Source organism: Bombina bombina, chromosome 1 (assembly GCF_027579735.1).
Source record: "Bombina bombina isolate aBomBom1 chromosome 1, aBomBom1.pri, whole genome shotgun sequence".
NCBI lineage: Eukaryota > Metazoa > Chordata > Amphibia > Anura > Bombinatoridae > Bombina > Bombina bombina.
The window spans coordinates 708924070-708949064 of NC_069499.1; the positions used below are offsets into that span (position 1 = coordinate 708924070).

General features: G+C 40.0%; 1 protein-coding gene across 1 annotated transcript in view; it reads right to left on the minus strand.

Moving 5' to 3' along the window:
* Window positions 1-2575: 2575 nt before the first annotated feature.
* ATRX (ATRX chromatin remodeler) overlaps window positions 2576-24995 on the minus strand; it is a 783199-nt gene continuing 760779 nt past the window's right edge. Inside the window, exons 32-35 of the mRNA XM_053714433.1 lie at window positions 16346-16474; window positions 16048-16143; window positions 15819-15947; window positions 2576-7042 (exon numbers count right to left, since the gene is read on the minus strand). Coding sequence (XP_053570408.1) covers window positions 6734-7042; window positions 15819-15947; window positions 16048-16143; window positions 16346-16474 — 663 coding nt within the window. The 3' untranslated portion in view covers window positions 2576-6733. The remainder of the gene's footprint in view (window positions 7043-15818; window positions 15948-16047; window positions 16144-16345; window positions 16475-24995) is intronic.

The following is a 24995-nucleotide window of genomic DNA, read 5'->3' on the forward strand; positions in this document are numbered from 1 at the left end:
ACGAAAACGATTATTAGCCCTGTTTTTACCCTTAGATTTTTTATCCTGTGGTAAAAAAGTTCCTTTCCCACCAGTAACAGTTGAGATAATAGAATCCAACTGAGAACCAAATAATTTATTACCCTGGAAAGAAAGGGAAAGTAGAGTCGATTTAGAAGATATATCAGCATTCCAAGTTTTAAGCCATAAAGCTCTTCTAGCTAAAATAGCTAGAGACATAAACCTGACATCAACTCTGATAATATCAAAAATGGCATCACAGATCAAATTATTAGCATGTTGAAGAAGAATAATAATGTTATGAGAATCATGATCTGTTACTTGTTGCGCTAAAGTTTCCAACCAAAAAGTTGAAGCTGCAGCAACATCCGCTAAAGATATAGCAGGTCTAAGAAGATTACCTGAACACAAGTAAGCTTTTCTTAGAAAGGATTCAATTTTCCTATCTAAAGGATCCTTAAAGGAAGTACCATCTGCCATAGGAATAGTAGTACGTTTAGCAAGGGTAGAGATAGCCCCATCAACTTTAGGGATTTTGTCCCAAAACTCTAATCTGTCAGACGGCACAGGATATAATTGCTTAAAACGTTTAGAAGGAGTAAATGAATTACCCAATTTATTCCATTCCCTGGAAATTACTTCAGAAATAGCACCAGGAACAGGAAAAACTTCTGGAATAACTACAGGAGATTTAAAGACCTTATCTAAACGTTTAGATTTAGTATCAAGAGGACCAGAATCCTCAATTTCTAATGCAATTAGGACTTCTTTAAGTAAAAAACGAATAAATTCCATTTTAAATAAATATGAAGATTTATCAGCATCAACCTCTGAAACAGAATCCTCTGAACCAGAAGAATCATTAGAATCAGAATGATGATGTTCATTTAAAAATTCATCTGGATAAAGAGAAGTTTTAAAAGACTTTTTATGTTTACTAGAAGGAGGAATAACAGACATAGCCTTCTTAATAGATTCAGAAACAAAATCTCTTATGTTATCAGGAACACTCTGAACATTAGATGTTGATGGAACTGCAACAGGTAATGGTATTTTACTAAAGGAAATATTTTCTGCATTAACAAGTTTGTCATGACATTTAATACAAACAACAGCTGGAGGAACAGCTACCAAAAGTTTACAGCAGATACACTTAGCTTTGGTAGTTCCAGCACCAGGCAGCGATTTTCCTGAAGTATCTTCTGGCTCAGATGCAACATGAGACATCTTGCAATATGTAAGAGAAAAAACAACATATAAAGCAAAATTTATCAAATTCCTTAAATGACAGTTTCAGGAATGGGAAAAAATGCCAAAGAACAAGCTTCTAGCAACCAGAAGCAATGAAAAATGAGACTTAAATAATGTGGAGATAAAAGCGACGCCCATATTTTTTTAGCGCCAAATAAGACGGCCACATTATTTGGCGCCTAAATGCTTTTGGCGCCAAAAATGACGCCACATCCGGAACGCTGACATTTTTGGCGCAAAAGAACGTCAAAAATGACGCAACTTCCGGCGACACGTATGACGCCGGAAACAGAAAAGATTTTTTGCGCCAAAAAAGTCTGCGCCAAGAATGACGCAATAAAATGAAGCATTTTCAGCCCCCGCGAGCCTAACAGCCCACAGGGAAAAAGTCAAATTTTTTAAGGTAAGAAAAAATGATTGATTCAAATGCATCATCCCAAATATGAAACTGACTGTCTGAAAATAAGGAATGTTGAACATCCTGAGTCAAGGCAAATAAATGTTTGAATACATATATTTAGAACTTTATAAAAAAAAGCGCCCAACCTAGTGTCACAGAAAATAAGACTTACTTACCCCAGGACACTCGTCTACATGTTGTAGAAAGCCAAACCAGTACTGAAACGAAAATCAGCAGAGGTAATGGTATATATATATATAAGAGTATATCGTCGATCTGAAAAGGGAGGTAAGAGATGAATCTCTACGACCGATAACAGAGAACCTATGAAATAGACCCCGTAGAAGGAGATCATTGCATTCAAATAGGCAATACTCTCCTCACATCCCTCTGACATTCACTGCACGCTGAGAGGAAAACCGGGCTCCAACCTGCTGCATATCAACGTAGAATCTAGCACAAACTTACTTCACCACCTCCATAGGAGGCAAAGTTTGTAAAACTGATTTGTGGGTGTGGTGAGGGGTGTATTTATAGGCATTTTGAGGTTTGGGAAATTTTGCCCCTCCTGGTAGGAATGTATATCCCATATGTCACAAGCTCATGGACTCTTGCTAATTACATGAAAGAAAGTATATTAATATAAGCGTGTTAATTATGCAAAACTGGGGAATGGGTAATAAAAGGATGGTCTATCTTTTTAAACAAGAAATAAATCTGGAGTAGACCGTCCCTTTAAAAATACTTATCAAAATAAACCACATAGTGGAGCAAGTCACCTTATTTGAAAGAGGGTTGTGTTTTTGCCCTTATATAATGTCAAGAATGGTTAATAATTCTCCTTTAGCACAAAAGAGAATTACAATTTAAAACGGATTACAACTTGATTTAAGTACAATTTTGAAACACTTAACGACCTGAAACTGGTTTTGGTCACTTTATTAAATGAGATATTAAATATATTTTTTAAACTTTCAACTACTAAACAGCAATTTGAATGGTGAAAACACAGAGTATATTTCCATACGTAAATGCTTGCTTTTTAAAAACACATTTTCAGTCCTTCAATATTTTACAAAAAAGACAGCTTGTGAGAAGTGACTTTTTTCCTACAGTACTTCAGATATTTAATACAGAAATTAAAAGCAGAGATCAAAAAAGGCAAATCGTCACAGCTGTAGGATTTCAGCGGCCAAAGCTTGTTAAATGGACTGAAACTACTATACAACTTGAGACATACATGTACAAGATCACAAATATTAAGCCTAAAACGCTTTACATCCAAAGTAATTAACAGGATACAAAATGTGGAGAATTTAGCAGGCATTTTAGCACAAGCAACATTTTTTTTTATAATGACCTTTAAAGGCTTTATAACTAGTTAAAACATTTCAAAAATAGAAAAAATAGCCTTTACCACACCTTGTGAAACAGGTTGTCTTAATATTGGTCAAAGCTTGATGCTCTATCTAAAAAGCACAAATAGTATATTCTGTTAAATGTTTACATGTGGTGTGAGTCACATGGCATATCATTCTGAATCCTCTCACCCAAGTGTTATAATAAAGTACTTTTAAATACTATAGATATTAATCTTACAAGTCTGGTAAACATTAAGAAAACATATGTTTATTAGATGTATTCACTTGTTTAGGAGCAAGAGGGTTATATTTCTTAAAGAGCCATAATAGTCTAAAAATGGCATGCTCTAATTTGTTAGAGCATGTCATTTTAAGACTATCAACCCTACCATTACTGTGTATTTAAGTTTTATTTTTTATGTGCAAAATATATTATTGATCTTTAAATGTTAGTTCTTACTATAGTCACTATTTAACAATCAATTGGAATTGTTGGTAATAAAAAAAAAAAAAAAAAAAAAAAAGGACAACATAATATCTTTGAATTTCATCAACATTTTGCTCCCTTTTAATTCTGTTATGCTATTTATAAGTGTGGCACTCTAGTTAATAGTCAGACCAAGTAGTAGCTGCTTTCTAGGCTGCATCATTAAAGGGATACTAAACCAAAAAAAAATATTTCCTGATTTAGATAGAGCATGCGATTTTAAGAAACTTTCTAATTTACTCCTAGTATCAATTTTTCTTTGTTCTCTTGCTATCTTTATTTGAAAAATAAAATGCATCTAAGGTAAGGAGCCAACCAATTTTTGGTTCAGAATACTGGCCAGCATTTATCCACCAATAAACAAGGACAACCCAGGTTGTTTACGAAAGTGGGCTGGCTTCTAAACTTACATTCTTGCTTTTCAAATAAAGATAGCAAGAGAATGAATAATTACATGGTAATAGGACTAAATTAGAAAGTTGCTTAAAATTGCATGCTCTATCTGAATCATAATAGATCAAATTTTGGTTCAGTGTCCCTTTAAACATGCTAGAATGTTATAGAATATTAAACATTAAAAAGGTCAAATCTACAAGCACATCCATTAGTTTGCTTGGATACTCACAAAAAAGGGCAGACCTAGTATATATTCTAGTCAAACTGAATGGATAGTAGCAGGTTTTTGAAGTTACTATAAGTTGTTAACTTTACAGTGGGAACATGCTTAGGCTTTCAGTATCTAGATTCTGAATAGCAAAGCAATTCACAGAATTTAAAAGTAAAAATGCAATTTTTTTTATAAAGCAAAAAAAAAAAAATAAAAAAAAAAAAAAAAATATATATATATATATATATATATATATATATTATAGTAAGACCTTTTTCTGTCACTTTCTGAAATCTCAAAGTGCTTTACATTTCAATATTTTAATTTTTTTTTTTTTTTTTTAACACCTTGGGGCTGTTTACTCTCCACAATGATCTGACAGTCTATTCCATGTGTCAATTTTTCTCTGTTATGACAAGGCAAGCAGCACAGTCAATCAGATGATGTACCACTGTACCATAGCAAAACAGCAGAGTGCTCTCCAAAGTCATGAGGTAACGAGCAAACACGGCCAGTCGCTCACACCTCTGAAGCAGCGATCTGTAGCATGCTCTGCTATTTTCCAATGGAGCGGGAAGTACAGCAACAGATTTGTCCCCACCAAACTTATCAAACAAAACAAAACATTCCAGATGGTATGAGCGGCCAGAGAACTGAGGAGAGCAAAGGTGCTTCTATAATTTGAAACAGCAGACCTGAAAAATATTTATCTTATTAATATTTTAATGTGAAACGAATTGAAACACTCTAAAGGTTCAGAAATATGTTTCAGCATTGTTTCTAAAATAAAAAAAATCTTGAGGCTTACAAACCCAAGAAGGAACTAATAAAATAGAAGTAAAATAAAAGTATGTAATCACTGAAAAATAGAAAATCTATGGGGGTGGGGGTGTGAATGACTCCGATAACATGTTATGTAAGTATTTAAGCAATGGTCAAGTATGTAAGTGTAACACTTTAATAGGGATAAAATGAATCTGAATACGAAGTAAAGCAGCTGTATGAAACAAAGCCTTTAGCAGGCAAATTATATAATGGTCTGTATAGCTATGTACATGATCATGAAAACTGCACCTTTCTAATACAACATATTAAAAGAGAAGCATTTGGAATTATTGCACTAAGCTTGGTGACAGTATTTCACAAACCGTAAAGTTTTTTTATTTTTTATTATTTATACTAATTTCCTTCAGATAAAGCAGGGCTTTACCCCCACTGGTCTATCCTTTGGAAAACAAAGGAAATATACATAAAAAAAAAACCCATCTAAAAAGAATTCAAAAGAAATGTCATGACATTGCCATAGAACCCAAAGACCGCTGCACTTACACAAACTGATTAATATAAACATTTACGTCAGGGGGAAAAAATCCTTTAACATTCATAAATGCATTAACTTCTCCATCAGTATGAGAGCTCTTAAATAGCTCAAGAGACTATTTTATGCCTTCTCAAGAACAGGCAAGCAAGTTTTCAAATATAGAAAATGGGTTTGCTGGACTCCAAATTCACCAGAAGGGTAGACTGACAACGTGCTAACTGACCAACTTGTGCTCTATTAGATAATGCATTAATGAGAAACCCTTTATTTAGGGACCGTTGGGTTCAACTACTATAAATACCAGGATAGGTACAATGTTTAGTTAAAAGGAATAAAAAAGCGACATTCCCTTCAAAAAAAGGCTTTCTTTTTTTAACACTGTGGGTGCAGTGTGATTAATTTACACAGACCAAATTGGTCAGAGAAAAACATTTTGTAAACAACTAAGCATTAAATATATAAGGAAAACAAATCATGAAAAGTATTTACAATTGCAAAAAGTGATAAAAAAAGAAAAGAAAGAAAAAACAGAACAATGACATAACAGACACTCACATTAAGTTTAGTGACTACAGGAATTGCAACTTTCCTTTCATAAAAACAACTTGAAGATTATTGTTTAAATATTTCTATCATATATAAGTCAGGACAAAAAGTAGGGCCATTTTTTACAGTCTTCTGCAGATAAGATGACAAAATATACAGTTAACTGGGTAAAATGTGTTTAAAAAAAAAAAAATTCCTGCCAGGGATTTTGAAGAGTAATAGAAAAATAATTTTGAAATGGAGCAATATTCACTGATTAAAATAAAACAGTGATAAGTTGTAAATGGTTTTCACTGATCAACTGCAAACAAACAGGGTAACCATCCATTTGTGCTGTTCTAGACTTTAGCACTGAAGACTAACATAAGATCTGATTTTTTACAATCACCCTAAGCAAATAACTTGGTGAATGTATCTAAAGCACTTGATAAAAGACTTCAGTTTCAACAGCTGGTATTATTATGGAAGGCCTGATTTCATTGAAAACATGTCTTTTGCACATAGGGCTCAAGAAGGTTCAATGCAGATAATAGAACACTTCTTCATTTTAATCATGTAGTCAAAATAAAATGAAATACTTACACTGCAAAGCTTATACATAATACAGTTTAACACTTTAAAAGGGAAAATCTAAACGTTTGTTGGTGGCTTTGTTAGTCATCTCTTAAGCCATTGAGTTATTAACACACATACAGGAAAAAACTCCAATAAAAAGGAACTTTCTTGATTATAATAATCCACACAAGGCTTTAGTGCAAAATCACATCTTTTTCCGTTGGGACTGTCCTGGACTTTTGCCTCTCACTGGGTTTGCAGAATGTTGCAATTGATGCCCCTGCATTCCAGCTTGATACATTCCTCTCAAATCTATTTGGGGAAAGCCACTTGGGTTCATCATCATATTTGGGGGCTTCTGCATCATCAGGCGACTAAGAGCAGCTTGCTGCTGAAACGCCATTTGCTGCTGCTGTTGCTGCTGTGTAAGTTGCTGCTGTGTAAATTGCTGCTGTTGAGTGAATTGCTGCTGCAGCCTCCGGCTCATCAGTATCCTTTGTACACAGTTGATTAACTGAAGAGAGAAAACATGCTTTAGCGGAATGAACCACTTGCAAAACTAAAACCTGTGAACAAAACCTTTAAACTAGTCGAATATAGCACAAAATATTTTTCTCTCTTACAAGCTGTTTTACGCAATTATATATCTAAAGAATTTAGTATGTTTACGCATATCCATTTTACCAAGAGTTTGTGTTCATTCTATGCACACTACTAAATTGTAGCAGTTTTTTTCACTCAGTATGCAACCAAACCTTAAAGTCTAAGCAACATTGAACATACAGTGACTAGAAAGGAGATTAAACATTTGCAATTAAAGCATTTTAGCTCTACAGTGAAACACTATATAAAATTAAACATTAAAGAGACAGTTCAGTCAAAATGAAACTCATGATTCAGATAGGGCATGCAACTTTAACCCCTTAATGACTACAGCACTTATCCATTTTCTGTCCGTTTGGGACCAAGGCTATTTTTACATTTCTGCGGTGTTTGTGTTTAGCTGTAATTTTCCTCTTACTCATTTACTGTACCCACACATATTATATATCATTTTTCTCGTCATTAAATGGACTTTCTAAAGATACCATTATTTTCATCATATCTTATAATTTACTATAAAAAAAATTATAAAATATGAGGAAAAAAAAAAACAAAAAAACACACTTTTTCTAACTTTGACCCCCAAAATCTGTTACACATCTAGAACCACCAAAAAACACCCATGCTAAATAGTTTCTAAATTTTGTCCTGAGTTTAGAAATACCCAATGTTTACATGTTCTTTGCTTTTTTTGTAAGTTATAGGGCCATAAATACAAGTAGCACTTTGCTATTTCCAAATTTAGCGCTAGTTACATTAGAACACTAATATCTTTCAGGAATCTCTGAATATCCATTGACATGTATATATTTTTTTTAGTAGACATCCCAAATTATTCATCTAGGCCCATTTTGGTATATTTCATGCCACCATTTCACCGCCAAATGCGATTAAATACAAAAAATCGTTCACTTTTTTTTACTATTTTTTTCACAAACTTTTGGTTTCTCACTGAAATTATTTACAAACAGCTTGTGCAATTATGGCTTAAATGGTTGTAAATTCTTCTCTGGGATCCCCTTTGTTCAGAAATATCAGACATATATGGCTTTGGCGTTGCTTTTTAGTAATTAGTAGGCTGCTAAATGCCACTGCGCACTACACGTGTATTATGCCCAGCAGTGAAGGGGTTAATTATGGAGCATGTAGGGAGCTTTTAGGTATAATTTTAGCTTTAGTGTAGTAGACAACCCCAAGTATTGATCTAGGCCAATTTTGGTATATTTCATGCCACCATTTCACCGCCAAATGCGATCAAATTAAAAAAAACTTTAAATTTTTCACAATTCTAGGTTTCTCACTGAAATCATTTACAAACAGCTTGTGCAATTATGGCACAAATGGTTGTAAATGCTTCTCTGGGATCCCCTTTGTTCAGAAATAGCAGACATATATGGCATTTGCATTGCTTTTTGTTAATTAGAAGGCCGCTAAATGCCACTGCGCACCACACGTGTATTATGCCCAGCAGTGAAGGGGTTAATTATGTAGCTTGTAGGGTTAATTTTAGCTTTAGTGTAGTAGACAACCCAAAGTATTGATCTAGGCCCATTTGGGTATATTTCATGCCACCATTTCACCGCCAAATGCGATCAAATAAAAAAAAAAACGTTCCCTATTTCACAAACGTTTTCACAAACTTTAGGTTTCTCACTGAAATTATTTACAAACAGCTTGTGCAATTATGGCACAAATGGTTGTAAATGCTTCTCTGGGATCCCCTTTGTTCAGAAATAGCAGACATATATGGCTTTGGCATTGCTTTTTGGTAATTAGAAGGCCGCCAAATGCCGCTGCATTTCACACGTGTATTATGGCCAGCAGTGAAGGGGTTAATTATGTAGCTTGTAGGGAGCTTGCAGGGTTAATTTTAGCTTTAGTGTAGAGCTCAGCCTCCCACCTGAAACATGAGACCCCCTGATCCCTCACAAACAGCTCACTTCCCTCCCCCACCCCACAATTGTCCCCGCCATCTTAACTACTGGCAGAAACTCTGCCAGTACTAAAATAAAAGCTATATTTGGGCTTTTTGTGTGTTTTTTTTTAAGCATATTTATATATGCTGCTGTGTAGGATCCCCCCTTAGCTCCCAACCTCACTGATCCCCCACTAAACAGCTCTCTAACCCTCCCCCTCTGCCTTAATGGGCGCCATCTTGGGTACTGGCAGCTGTCTGCCAGTATTCAGTTTAGTAAATAATGTGCTTTTTTAAAAAAAAAAAAAAAAAATTCCCTTTTCTGTAGTGTAGCTTCCCCCCCCCCCTTCCAGATCCCTTAGCTGTTTATTTAGAAATTTCAAAAGTTTTTTTGTTGTTGCTTTTTACAGCTTTATTTTTTGCAGTGTAGCGGTTCCCTCCCGCTCCCGCCCCATGCAAGCGCCCGCCCCCCGTGCACGCTCCCATCTATCCCGCCCCCCTCCACTCGGCACATCGATGGCCGCCCACCCGCCTCCCAGACTTGCTCCCACCCACCAACGATATCGGCCACCGATATCCGGTGCAGAGAGGGCCACAGAGTGGCTCTCTCTGCATCAGATGGCCAAGGGGGGGTATTGCAGGATGCCTCGATATCGAGGCATCACTGCAATAACCGGAAAGCAGCTGGAAGCGAGCAGTATCGCTTCCAGCTGCTTTCCAGGCCAAGGACGTACGCCACACGTCCTCGGTCATCAACTGTATTTTTTTTGAGGACGTGTGGCGTACGTCCTTGGTCATTAAGGGGTTAAACAACTTTCCCGTTTACTTTTATCATCAAATTTTCTTTGTTCTTTTGGTATTCTTTGTTAAAAGCTAAACCTAGGCTCTTATGCTAATGTCTAAGCCTTTAAAGGACGCCTCTTAACTTAGTGAATTTTGAAAGCTTTTCAGTTAGACAGTGCTAGTTCATGTGTGTCAAAAATAATATCAGAACTGATTTGCTAAAATGAAAGTCTCTCAAAAAATCTGAGATAAAGGATCAGTCTGCAGAAGATTAGATACAAGGTAATCACAGAGGTAAAAAGTGTATTAATATAACAGTGTTGGTTATGCAAAACTGGGGAATGGGTAATAAAATGTATTCTTACCCGATAAATTTCTTTCCGGATATGGCGAGTCCACGGCGTCCTCAATTTCTGTTAGGAATACCACTCCTAGCCAGTAGGAGGAGGCAAAGAGCACCACAGCCAAGTTGTTAAGTATCACTCCCCTTCCCACAAACCCCAGTCATTCGACCAAAGGTAAATGGAGAAAAAAAGGAGTAACACAAGGTGTAGAGGTGCCTGAGCTTTAGTAAAAAAAAACGCAGGGCGGGGCCGTGGACTCACCATATCCGGAAAGAAAGAAATTTATCAGGTAAGCATAAATTTTGTTTTCTTTCCTAAGATATGGCGAGTCCTCAATTACTGTTGGGAACCAATACCCAAGCTAGAGGACACAGAGGACTAGGGAGGGACAAGACAGGTAGACCTAAACAGAAGACACCACCGCTTGAAGAACCTTTCTCCCAAAAGAAGCCTCAGCCGAGGCAAAAGCATCAAATTTGTAAAATTTGTAAAAAGTATGCAGAGAAGACCAAGTTGCAGCCTTGCAAATCTGTTCCACTGAAGCTTCATTTTTGAAAGCAAAAGAAGAAGAGACAGCCCTAGTGGAATGAGCTGTAATTCTCTGAGGAGGCTGCTGTCCAGCAGTCTCATAGGCCAAACAAATAATACTTCATAACCAGAGAGAAAGAGAAGTAGCAGTAGCTTTCTGACCTTTACGTTTCCCAGAGAAACAAACAGGGCAGAAGATTAAATCCTTAATCGCCTGTAGGTAGAATTTCAGAGCACGCACAACATCCAAGTTGTGCAACAACCGTTCCTTATGAGGAGGATTAGGACATAGAGAAGGAACAACAATTTCATGATTAATATTTATATCCGAAACAACTTTAGGAAGGAAACCAAACTTAGTACGAAGAACTGCCTTATCGGTATGAAAAATAAGGTAAGGTGAATCCCACTGCAAAGCCGAGAGTTTCGAGATTCTCAGAGCAGAAGAGATAGCAATAAGAAACAAAACCTTCCAAGATAACAACTTATCTATGGAATGCATTGGCTCAAACAGAGCCTGCTGCAAAACTTTAACAAGGTTAAGGCTCCAAGGAGAAGCAACGGACTTAAACACAGGCCTGATTCTGACCAAGGCCTGACAAAAAGATTGCACATCTGGCACGTCCACCAGACGCTTATGTAGCAAAAAAGATATAGCAGAAATCTGACCCTTCAGAGTACTGACCGACAAACCCTTCTCCAGAACTTCCTGGAGAAAAGACAAAATCCGAGGAATCCTGACCCTACTCCAAGAGTAGCCCTTGGATTCACACCAATAAAGATATTTACGCCATATCTTATGGTAAATCCTTCTAGTAACAGGTTTGCGAGCCTGAATCACGGTCTCACTGACCGACTCAGAGAAACCACGCTTAGACAGAACTAAGCGTTCAATCTCCAAGCAGTCAGCTTCAGAGAAACAAGATTCGGATGAAGGAAGGGACCCTGAAGTAGAAGGTCCTTCCTCAGAGGCAGTCTCCAAGGTGAGAGAGACAACAACTCCACTAGGTCTGCATACCAGATCCTGCAAGGCCACGCAGGGGCTATTAGAATCACTGACGCGCTCTCTGTTTGATATGAGCAATGACTTCTGGAAGGAGAGCAAACTGAGGAAACAGGTACGCCAGCCTGAAGTCCCAAGGGACAGCCAGAGTATCTATCAGAACGGCCTGTGGAGCCCTTGACCTTGAGCCATACCTTGCAAGTTTGGCATTCTGCTGAGACGCCATCATATCCAGTTCAAGCCCACCCCATCTGACAGTTAAGCTGGAGAACACCTCTGGATTGAGTTCCCACTCCCAGGGATGAAAATTAAGTCTGCTCAGAAAATCCGCTTCCCAGTTGTCCACTCATGGAATGTGGATGGCAGATAGACAGCAATTGTGAGCTTCTGCCCACTGCATAATCCGAGCCACCTCCTTCATGGCTAAGGAATTCTGAGTTTCTCCCTGGTGGTTGATGTAAGCCACTGAGGTTATGTTGTCTGACTGAAACCTGATAAACCGGGCTAAACACAACTGTAAATCGCTCTCAACTCCAAGATGTTTATGAGGAGAGCAGACTCCTCCGGAGTTCAGAGTAACTGCGCCTTTAACGAGTCCCAGACTGCGCTTCAGCCCAACAGGCTGGCATCCGTGGTCACAATCACCCAGGAAGGTCTGCGAAAGCATGTGCCCTGAGACAGATGTTCCTGAGAAAGCCACCACGGGAGAGAGTCTCTTGTTGACTGATATAGCTCTATCCTTTGAGACAGATCCGCATGGTCCCTGCTCCATTGACTGAGCATGCATAAAACTGCAAAGCTCTCAAATGGAATCAAGCAAAGGGAATGATGTCCATGGAAGCATCCGTCAGACCAATTACCTCCATACATTGAGCCACTGATGGTCAAAGAGTAGACTGGAGAGAGAGGAAAGAATTTTGGCTTTTCTGACACCCATCAGAAATATTTTCATTGATAGGGAATCTATTATAGTTCCTAAGAAAACTACCCTTGTAGCTGGAACAAGGGAACTCTTTTCCAGATTCACTTTCCATCCGTGGGAACGTAGAAAAGACAACAAGATCTCTGTATGAGAGTTTGCTTGTTGAAAAGATGGCGCCTGAATCAGAATGTCGTCCAGATAGGGCGCTACAGCAATTCCCTGAGCCCTGACCACTGCCAAGAGAGCCCCCAGAACCTTTGAGAAAATTCTGGGAGCTGTGACAAGGCCAAATGGAAGAGCTACAAACTGAAAGTGTTTGTCTAAAAAGGCAAATCTCAGAAATTTGTGATGATCCCTGTGAATGGGAACATGAAAGTACACATCTTTGAGGTCTATGGTCGTCATGAACTAATCCCTCTTGAACTAAAGGAAGAATGGAAAGGATCGTTTCCATCTTGAAGGACGGTACTCTGAGAAATTTGTTTAGACACTTCAGGTCTAAAATAGGTCGGTAAGTTCAATCTTTTTTGAGAACCACAAACAGATTGGAATAGAAACTTAGTCCCTGTTCCTGGACATGTTACTCCCAGGGAGAAGAGATCCTGCACACATTTCAAAAACGCCTCTCTTTATCTGGTCTGCAGATAACCTTGAGAGGTTCAACCTGCCCCAGGGAGGAAAAGTCTTGAATTACAATTTGTAACCCTGAGATACTATGTCCACAGCCCAGGGATCTGGGATATCTCGTACCCATGCTTGGTAAAAATGAGAAAGTCTGCCGACCACTTGATCCGCTCCTGGATCGGGGGCAACGTCTTCATGCTTATTTAGAGTCAGCTGCAGGCTTCTTTGATTGCTTCCTCTTGTTCCAAGACTGACTGGGTTTCCAAGAAGGCTTGGGTTCCTGCATGACAAAGGAAGGGGAAGACATACCTCTGAAGTTACGAAAAGAACGAAAATTACTCTGACGTCCTTTTGGTCTATTCTTCTTATCTTCAGGAAGAAAAGACCCTTTACCACCCGTGATATCAGAAATAATTTCTGTCAGGCCAGGTCCAAACAAGGTCTTACCCTTGTAAGGAATTGCCAAAAACTTGGACTTAAATGAAACATCCGCTGACCAAAATTTTAGCCACAAAGCTCTGCGCACTAATACAGCGAAACCAGAGATTTTGGCTCCCAATTTGATAACCTGCAATGAAGCATCAGTAATAAAGGAATTGGTTAACTTAAGAGCGGTCTATTCTTATAATCAAAGAAAATTAAACCCCTCTGGCTGAGAACAATTTACAGCCTAAGGAGCCGACCCAGCTCAAACCGTATTTGGCTCCCAGTTATTGCACCAAAGCACACTGATATCCGGATCACCAATAAATTAGCCCATAAAGTTAACCCATTCCTCTAAGGGGCTAAACAATGTCTCTGTCACATAAAAAACAAGGTTTTTACCCTGTATTAAAGTGCCTGCACACTGCCTTTTAAAATCCTTACCAATGATAATGCTAAGTCCCATAATCTGCAGCTTTTAGTGCCAGCCTTCCCTAGCACTTACCTGCATTCTAGCCGTCCGGTAGGAGGACAGCTCAAACAGCGTGGAACGCCGCCAACTCCTTACAGCGGCCTGTGGAAAAAAGAAAGACCAGAGCAAACCTACTCTGGCTTTCTATACTAGGGCACCAAATATGTTAGGAAAATGCAGCAAGGCCCACCTTACAAGTTCCTAACTGCTTTAAAACCACCACTACTCTACTGAAGAGATTAACGTGGACTACGGTTAGACCCAATCCTTGAAACAAAGGAAAGATCATAGTAAACCTACTAGGGCTTTCTAAAAACAATAAAATCTTGCTTGTAGCAAAGAATCTTCAGACACCAAAAATGTCACCTCCTCCATGAACAGAGGCAAAGAGAATGACTGAGGTTTGTGGGAAGGGGAGTGATACTTAACAGCTTGGCTGTGGTTCTCTGCCCACTCCTGCTGGCCAGGTCTGGCATTCCCAACAGTAATCAAGGACGCCGTGGACTCACCATATCTTAGGAAAGAAAAAGGGATTATCTATCTTTTTAAACAATAAACATTTTTAAGTAGACTGTCCCTTTAAAGATACCCTGGGTATGTATTGTAAATTCTATTTGTACAACAATAGAAACATTCAACAAACCACAATAGCAGAATTCATTTTTAATAGCTGGCTTAGTAAAATGTTGGTACTTGTTGTTAGCACATTTCAGAAACATGAAAAGTTTACTATGGGGGGAAAAAATAGCATTTCAATCTCAAATATCCAATAGAAAAGGAAAAAAAAATTCTGCTTTAAAATCAATTTGTAAGGGACACCCCAACAGATGGAAAAGTCGTTAAAGTTATCACCATTACTAATAGTTTGGTATCCAATACATAATCACTAAGTGCCTACTCTCTCTTGGTCTTGCCACTAAGTTGTTATATTTTACTCATGACTTGTTTTGGAATGCAACACACACATTATGGCTTTCAGTGGAACATGTGTGGAATTTTACATTTGTCACAGAGATTTTACTTGTAGGGGTTTCCTTACATGTTTTGGATAGAGTAAATCTGTAGGCATGGAGGAGGAGAGGGATCGCTGGTGAACAATTTAGATTAGGAATGCCGCTGAAATGGGCAGGACTCTATGGAGACCAATACATTCCTAAGCAATGGAAATCCCAAATAACTTGGATATTGGTGGCTGGACTGACACTTGTGTGAAGAGTATTGCTGGAAATAATGGTTTAGGAAACCCTTGCATGAAAAATTCAAAGGGATTCCATTGGAAGGATAAGGTTTCATTTCCTTGGTAAAAGTTCAACTGCATTTATTGCCAATGCCTCACAGCTGTAACCATTTCAGTGTCCAAAATCACTACAATTTAAAAGTTTCTCAAAGACTAAAATACACAATCTGGCTAACTAATGATAAATGAATGTTCTGAAAAACACATAGGTGCAATGAAGTAACTGAGTCATGAAAACAGAGTGAAGCAAATGCCAAATATGATTTTTTTTAAGGTGACAGTGTATAAATGTATGCAAATGATTAATGTTCACAACTAGTACCTTTCAATACAAATAAACTTTTACAATCTTTACAACTAAATGAGGTTTGGGAAAGGCATAGTAAAGGATGCTTGGAAATAAAACCATAACATGATACATAAGCAAAACAGGTACCATTTGCTGCTTGGCCAAGACATCATTGTAAATGGCTTCTCGTCTCTTTATTTCCAACTCCTGGCTGGACTGTCTGCTTAGGGCAAGAGATTGAACTTGGGTCTCAGTCAAATTTGGATTTTCCTTCCACTGGAGGACAGAAATGAAAAAGGTTAATAATACAAATAATTATAAAGTTACATAAAATACTCGTTACATTATTTAAGTAAATCCAAACAAAATATCTTACCACAGCAGCAAGGATGTCATCCCATGGGTGGATTCGTGCAGATGCAATGTTATTTGTAGCTTCAACAACTTTCTCTCTGCCTTGATTAATAAGATCCTTGAGAATAATGAAATAAATTAATCTAAGGAGATAGATGCACTGGACATTATAATCAAATCTATGTCACTAAGCAAAGCCATTAAATGATTTGTTTTTTAGGAGATTCTGAAAGTAGCAATTAAATGCAATTGTCATTCAGCGTTTTCTTACATGTTTAGCCTGTATTGCCATGAATAACAAAAAGCCCAATTCTACTTACTTCTAGTTGTTGATTAGTCAAAGAAGACAATGCTCCCAGGTTTAAGGGCATGTAATTAGACTGAGCATTGAAATTCATTTGTGTGAAGTTAGCTCCAGCAGTTGCCATATTCAGACGGTTAGTCAAACCCTTGGAGTAAAAATAATAGAAAAATTAGGCACTCTAAATATGTATCCAAATATTCATTTCTAGTGGAGAAGTTACAATACTAAGATTCCTCACCCTTTTAATGCGTTATTATGATCAGTAGACAGAATAAAAAACAGAATTTATGTTTACCTGATAAATTACTTTCTCCAACGGTGTGTCCGGTCCACGGCGTCATCCTTACTTGTGGGATATTCTCTTCCCCAACAGGAAATGGCAAAGAGCCCAGCAAAGCTGGTCACATGATCCCTCCTAGGCTCCGCCTTCCCCAGTCATTCGACCGACGTAAAGGAGGAATATTTGCATAGGAGAAACCATATGATACCGTGGTGACTGTAGTTAAAGAAAATAAATTATCAGACCTGATTAAAAAACCAGGGCGGGCCGTGGACCGGACACACCGTTGGAGAAAGTAATTTATCAGGTAAACATAAATTCTGTTTTCTCCAACATAGGTGTGTCCGGTCCACGGCGTCATCCTTACTTGTGGGAACCAATACCAAAGCTTTAGGACACGGATGAAGGGAGGGAGCAAATCAGGTCACCTAGATGGAAGGCACCACGGCTTGCAAAACCTTTCTCCCAAAAATAGCCTCAGAAGAAGCAAAAGTATCAAACTTGTAAAATTTAGTAAAAGTGTGCAGTGAAGACCAAGTCGCTGCCTTACATATCTGATCAACAGAAGCCTCGTTCTTGAAGGCCCATGTGGAAGCCACAGCCCTAGTGGAATGAGCTGTGATTCTTTCAGGAGGCTGCCGTCCGGCAGTCTCATAAGCCAATCTGATGATGCTTTTAATCCAAAAAGAGAGAGAGGTAGAAGTTGCTTTTTGACCTCTCCTTTTACCAGAATAAACAACAAACAAGGAAGATGTTTGTCTAAAATCCTTTGTAGCATCTAAATAGAATTTTAGAGCACGAACAACATCCAAATTGTGCAACAAACGTTCCTTCTTTGAAACTGGATTCGGACACAAAGAAGGCACGACTATCTCCTGGTTAATGTTTTTGTTAGAAACAACTTTCGGAAGAAAACCAGGTTTAGTACGTAAAACCACCTTATCTGCATGGAACACCAGATAAGGAGGAGAACACTGCAGAGCAGATAATTCTGAAACTCTTCTAGCAGAAGAAATTGCAACCAAAAACAAAACTTTCCAAGATAATAACTTAATATCTACGGAATGTAAGGGTTCAAACGGAACCCCTTGAAGAACTGAAAGAACTAGATTTAGACTCCAAGGAGGAGTCAAAGGTTTGTAAACAGGCTTGATTCTAACCAGAGCCTGAACAAAGGCTTGAACATCTGGCACAGCTGCCAGCTTTTTGTGAAGTAACACAGACAAGGCAGAAATCTGTCCCTTCAAGGAACTTGCAGATAATCCTTTCTCCAAACCATCTTGAAGAAAGGATAGAATCTTAGGAATTTTTACCTTGTCCCAAGGGAATCCTTTAGATTCACACCAACAGATATATTTTTTCCATATTTTGTGGTAAATTTTTCTAGTTACAGGCTTTCTGGCCTGAACAAGAGTATCAATGACAGAATCTGAGAACCCTCGCTTTGATAAGATCAAGCGTTCAATCTCCAAGCAGTCAGTTGGAGTGAGACCAGATTCGGATGTTCGAACGGACCTTGAACAAGAAGGTCTCGTCTCAAAGGTAGCTTCCATGGTGGAGCCGATGACATATTCACCAGGTCTGCATACCAAGTCCTGCGTGGCCACGCAGGAGCTATCAAGATCACCGATGCCCTCTCCTGATTGATCCTGGCTACCAGCCTGGGGATGAGAGGAAACGGCGGGAATACATAAGCTAGTTTGAAGGTCCAAGGTGCTACTAGTGCATCTACTAGAGTCGCCTTGGGATCCCTGGATCTGGACCCGTAGCAAGGAACCTTGAAGTTCTGACGAGAGGCCATCAGATCCATGTCTGGAATGCCCCACAATTGAGTAATTTGGGCAAAGATTTCTGGATGGAGTTCCCACTCCCCCGGATGAAATGTCTGACGACTCAGAAAATCCGCTTCCCAATTTTCCACTCCTGGGATGTGGATTGCAGACAAGTGGCAGGAGTGAGTCTCCGCCCATTGAATGATTTTGGTCACTTCTTCCATCGCCAGGGAACTCCTTGTTCCCCCCTGATGGTTGATGTACGCAACAGTCGTCATGTTGTCTGATTGAAACCGTATGAACTTGGCCTTTGCTAGCTGAGGCCAAGCCTTGAGAGCATTGAATATCGCTCTCAGTTCCAGAATATTTATCGGGAGAAGAGATTCTTCCCGAGACCAAAGACCCTGAGCTTTCAGGGGTCCCCAGACCGCGCCCCAGCCCACCAGACTGGCGTCGGTCGTGACAATGACCCACTCTGGTCTGCGGAAGCTCATCCCCTGTGACAGGTTGTCCAGGGACAGCCACCAACGGTGTGAATCTCTGCTCCTCTGATCTACTTGTATCGTCGGAGACAAGTCTGTATAGTCCCCATTCCACTGACTGAGCATGCACAGTTGTAATGGTCTTAGATGAATTCGCGCAAAAGGAACTATGTCCATTGCCGCTACCATCAAACCTATTACTTCCATGCACTGCGCTATGGAAGGAAGAGGAACAGAATGAAGTATTTGACAAGAGTTTAGAAGTTTTGATTTTCTGGCCTCTGTCAGAAAAATCCTCATTTCTAAGGAGTCTATTATTGTTCCCAAGAAGGGAACCCTTGTTGACGGAGATAGAGAACTTTTTTCTACGTTCACTTTCCACCCGTGAGATCTGAGAAAGGCCAGGACAATGTCCGTGTGAGCCTTTGCTTGAGGAAGGGACGACGCTTGAATCAGAATGTCGTCCAAGTAAGGTACTACTGCAATGCCCCTTGGTCTTAGCACCGCTAGAAGGGACCCTAGTACCTTTGTGAAAATCCTTGGAGCAGTGGCTAATCCGAACGGAAGTGCCACAAACTGGTAATGCTTGTCCAGGAATGCGAACCTTAGGAACCGATGATGTTCCTTGTGGATAGGAATATGTAGATACGCATCCTTTAAATCCACCGTGGTCATGAATTGACCTTCCTGGATGGAAGGAAGAATTGTTCGAATGGTTTCCATTTTGAACGATGGAACCTTGAGAAACTTGTTTAGGATCTTGAGATCTAAGATTGGTCTGAATGTTCCCTCTTTTTTGGGAACTACGAACAGATTGGAGTAGAACCCCATCCCTTGTTCTCCTAAAGGAACAGGATGAATCACTCCCATTTTTAACAGGTCTTCTACACAATGTAAGAATGCCTGTCTTTTCATGTGGTCTGAAGACAATTGAGACCTGTGGAACCTCCCCCTTGGGGGAGGCCCCTTGAATTCCAGAAGATAACCTTGGGAGACTATTTCTAGTGCCCAAGGATCCAGAACATCTCTTGCCCAAGCCTGAGCGAAGAGAGAAAGTCTGCCCCCCACCAGATCCGGTCCCGGATCGGGGGCCAACATTTCATGCTGTCTTGGTAGCAGTGGCAGGCTTCTTGGCCTGCTTTCCCTTGTTCCAACCTTGCATTGGTCTCCAGGCTGGCTTGGCTTGAGAAGAATTACCCTCTTGCTTAGAGGACGTAGCACTTGGGGCTGGTCCGTTTCTACGAAAGGGACGAAAATTAGGTTTATTTTTGGCCTTGAAAGACCTATCCTGAGGAAGGGCGTGGCCCTTACCCCCAGTGATATCAGAGATAATCTCTTTCAAGTCAGGGCCAAACAGCGTTTTCCCCTTGAAAGGAATGTTAAGCAATTTGTTCTTGGAAGACGCATCCGCTGACCAAGATTTCAACCAAAGCGCTCTGCGCGCCACAATAGCAAACCCAGAATTTTTCGCCGCTAACCTAGCCAATTGCAAAGTGGCGTCTAGGGTGAAAGAATTAGCCAATTTGAGAGCACGGATTCTGTCCATAATCTCCTCATAAGGAGGAGAATCACTATCAATCGCCTTTTCTAGCTCATCGAACCAGAAACACGCGGCTGTAGTGACAGGGACAATGCATGAAATTGGTTGTAGAAGGTAACCTTGCTGAACAAACATCTTTTTAAGCAAACCTTCTAATTTTTTATCCATAGGATCTTTGAAAGCGCAACTATCTTCTATGGGTATAGTGGTGCGTTTGTTTAAAGTAGAAACCGCCCCCTCGACCTTGGGGACTGTCTGCCATAAGTCCTTTCTGGGGTCGACCATGGGAAACAATTTTTTAAATATGGGGGGAGGGACGAAAGGTATACCGGGCCTTTCCCATTCTTTATTTACAATGTCCGCCACCCGCTTGGGTATAGGAAAAGCTTCTGGGGGCCCCGGGACCTCTAGGAACTTGTCCATTTTACATAGTTTCTCTGGGATGATCAAATTCTCACAATCATCCAGAGTGGATAACACCTCCTTAAGCAGAGCGCGGAGATGTTCCAACTTAAATTTAAATGTAATCACATCGGGTTCAGCTTGTTGAGAAATTTTCCCTGAATCTGAAATTTCTCCCTCAGACAAAACCTCCCTGGCCCCCTCAGACTGGTGTAGGGGCATATCAGAACCATTATCCTCAGCGTCCTCATGCTCTTCAGTATCTAAAACAGAGCAGTCGCGCTTACGCTGATAAGTGGGCATTTTGGCTAAAATGTTTTTGATAGAATTATCCATTACAGCCGTTAATTGTTGCATAGTAAGGAGTATTGGCGCGCTAGATGTACTAGGGGCCTCCTGAGTGGGCAAGACTGGTGTAGACGAAGGAGGGAATGATGCAGTACCATGCTTACTCCCCTCACTTGAGGAATCATCTTGGGCATCATTTTCAGTGTCACATAAATCACATCTATTTAAATGAGAAGGAACCTTGGCTTCCCCACATTCAGAACACAGTCTATCTGGTAGTTCAGACATGTTAAACAGGCATAAACTTGATAACAAAGTACAAAAAACGTTTTAAAATAAAACCGTTACTGTCACTTTAAATTTTAAACTGAACACACTTTATTACTGCAATTGCGAAAAAGTATGAAGGAATTGTTCAAAATTCACCAAAATTTCACCACAGTGTCTTAAAGCCTTAAAAGTATTGCACACCAAATTTGGAAGCTTTAACCCTTAAAATAACGGAACCGGAGCCGTTTTTATCTTTAACCCCTTTACAGTCCCTGGTATCTGCTTTGCTGAGACCCAACCAAGCCCAAAGGGGAATACGATACCAAATGACGCCTTCAGAAAGTCTTTTTTATGTATCAGAGCTCCTCACACATGCGACTGCATGCCATGCTTCTCAAAAACAAGTGCGCAATACCGGCGCGAAAATGAGGCTCTGCCTATGATTAGGGAAAGCCCCTAGAGAATAAGGTGTCTAAAACAGTGCCTGCCGATATTATTTTACAAAAATACCCATATTAAATGATTCCTCAAGGCTAAATATGTTATATATGAATCGATTTAGCCCAGAAAATGTCTACAGTCTTAACAAGCCCTTGTGAAGCCCTTATTTACTCTGTAATAAAAATGGCTTACCGGATCCCATAGGGAAAATGACAGCTTCCAGCATTACATCGTCTTGTTAGAATGTGTCATACCTCAAGCAGCAAAAGTCTGCTCACTGTTCCCCCAACTGAAGTTAATTCCTCTCAACAGTCCTGTGTGGAACAGCCATCGATTTTAGTAACGGTTGCTAAAATCATTTTCCTCTTACAAACAGAAATCTTCATCTCTTTTCTGTTTCAGAGTAAATAGTACATACCAGCACTATTTTAAAATAACAAACTCTTGATTGAATAATAAAAACTACAGTTAAACACTAAAAAACTCTAAGCCATCTCCGTGGAGATGTTGCCTGTACAACGGCAAAGAGAATGACTGGGGAAGGCGGAGCCTAGGAGGGATCATGTGACCAGCTTTGCTGGGCTCTTTGCCATTTCCTGTTGGGGAAGAGAATATCCCACAAGTAAGGATGACGCCGTGGACCGGACACACCTATGTTGGAGAAAATAAATAAAAAAAAGATACATAATATTAGACATAAAAAACGTATATTTTAGATCCACAATGCAGCCAACTCGATTTTTTTTTCCTAACACAAAATAAAACACTTTGCAATTGCAATACTATTCGTTAGTGTTGCAATAAATATATGTACTAATTGAATGTCAAAACTATCTGAATGCAATAAAATCTTGTTTGCTGCTATTGTTTTTCAATGGCCAAATTCCCCTCATCACTTGACTTATTTGGAAGAGTCAATCCAGATATGTTACTGGAGTAGCCAAGGCAAGTCATTTTGTTAGCAAAACTTGGCAAGTTGGAAAAACAATATCTAATGATGCACAGCAGTGGTTTACCCCCTTAAAAACAAAAATTATGACTTACCAGATAATTTCCTTTCCTTCGATATAGGGAAAGTCCACAGCTGCATTTATTACTTGTGGGAAATACAGAACCTGGCCACCAGGAGGAGGCAAAGACAGCCCAGCTAAAGGATTAAATACCTCCCCCACTTCCCTCTTCCCCCAGTCAGTCTGCTGAGGGAACAAGGAAACAGTAGGAGAAATATCAGGGTAAAAAAGGGGCCAGAAGAAAACAAAATAAATTTAGGGCTGCCCATCGGAGAACACGGACGGGAGCTGTGGACTCTCCCTGTATCGAAGGAAAGGAAATTATCTGGTAAGTCATAATTTATGTTTTCCTTCTTAATACAGGGAGAGTCCACAGCTGCATTCATTACTTGTAGGAAACAATACCCAAGCTACAGAGGACACTGAATGCTAACGGGAGGGTAAAAAAGAGACACGGCCATTAATCTGAGGGCACCACATCCTGCAAAACCTCTCCCGAAGGCTGCTTCAGCAGAAGCAAGACCATCAAACTTGAAAAATTTGGCAGAAGTATGTGAGGAGGACCAGGTAGCTGCCTTACAAATCTGATCCATAGAGACCTCATTTTTGAAGGCCCAAGAGGAAGCCACTGATCTCGTAGAATGAGCCGTAATCCTCTGAGGAGGCTTAAGTCCCGCTGTCTCATATGCTAAGCGGATGATACTCCTCAAACAAAAAGATAAGGAGGTCGAAGAGGCCCTCTGACCCCTACGCTTCCCAGAATAGATAACAAACAGATAAAAAGTTTGTCTAAATTCTTTCATAGCCTGAAGATAGAACTTCAAGGCACGAACCATATCCAGATTATACAGTAAACGTTCCTTCGATGAAGAAGGATTAGGACATAAGAAAGGAAGCACAATTTCTTGATTGATCGTAGAACAGTCTTATCAGCATGGAACACCAGATAAGGAGGGTTGCATTGCAAGGCTGCAATCTCAGAGACTCTGGGAGTAGAAGCAATAGATAGTAGAAAAAGAACCTTCCAAGACAACAACAATGTAAACCTCATGCATAGGCTCAAACGGAGCCCGTTGCAAAACTTAAAGAACAAGAGAATTAGATCTAAACACCGGTCTGAGCCCAGAACCTTAACAAAGACTGTACATCCTGAGCTTAACGAGCCTTTTGTGCAGTAAAAACAGACAGGGCCAAAATCTGTCCCTTCAAGGAACTAGCTGAGAGGCCCTTCTCCAGTCCATCCTGGAGAAAAGAAAGAATCCTGTCAGCCTTTACTTTGTGCCAGGACAAACCACGCTCTTCACACCAGATTAAGTAGGTCCTCCACACCTTATGATAGATGCGACGAGTAACCGGCTTACGAGTTTGAAAGAGTATCAATAACACTCTCAGAAAACCCTATCTTGGCTAAGACTAAGCGTTCAATCTCCATGCAGTCAGCCTCAGAGAACCTAGATTTTGATGAAGAAAGCGGCCTTGTTCCAGCAGATCCCTGCGACAAGGAAACCTCCAAGGAGGAGATGATGACATCCCCACTAGATCCGCGAACCATATCCTTCGCGGCCACGATGGAACAATCGGTATCACTGACGACTGCTCCTGTATGATTCGAGTCACCACTCAAGGAAGGAGAAAATCCGTTTCCTAGATGTCCACACCCGGAATGTGGATCGCCGACAGCGAACAGATGTGGGTCTCGGCCCACTCCAGAATCCGATATACTTCCCTCGTTGCTAGGGACCTTCTCGTTCCCCCCTGATGGTTGATGTAAGCCACCAAGGTTATTTTGTTTGATTGGAATCAGATAAATTGGGACGAACCCAGTAGAGGCCAAGCCTTCAGAGCATTGAATATTGATCGAAGGACTAGAATGTTGAATGGGAGGGAATTCTCCTCGTGCGTCCACAGGCCCTGCCCCTTCTTCGCGCCCCAAACAGCTCCCCATCCAGACAGACTTGCGTCCATAGTCGCAGTCCCCCAGGATGGTCTTAAAAAGGATGTCCCTCGGGACAGGTGTTCCGGACAGAGCCAACAAAAGAGCGATTCTCTCGACCGGTTGTCCAGAGAAATCTGTTGAGACAGATCCAAATGATCGCCGTTCCACTGCCTCAGCATGCACAGTCGCAGCGGCCTGAGGTGGAAACTGGCAAAGTGAACGATGGCCATGCTGGACACCATGAG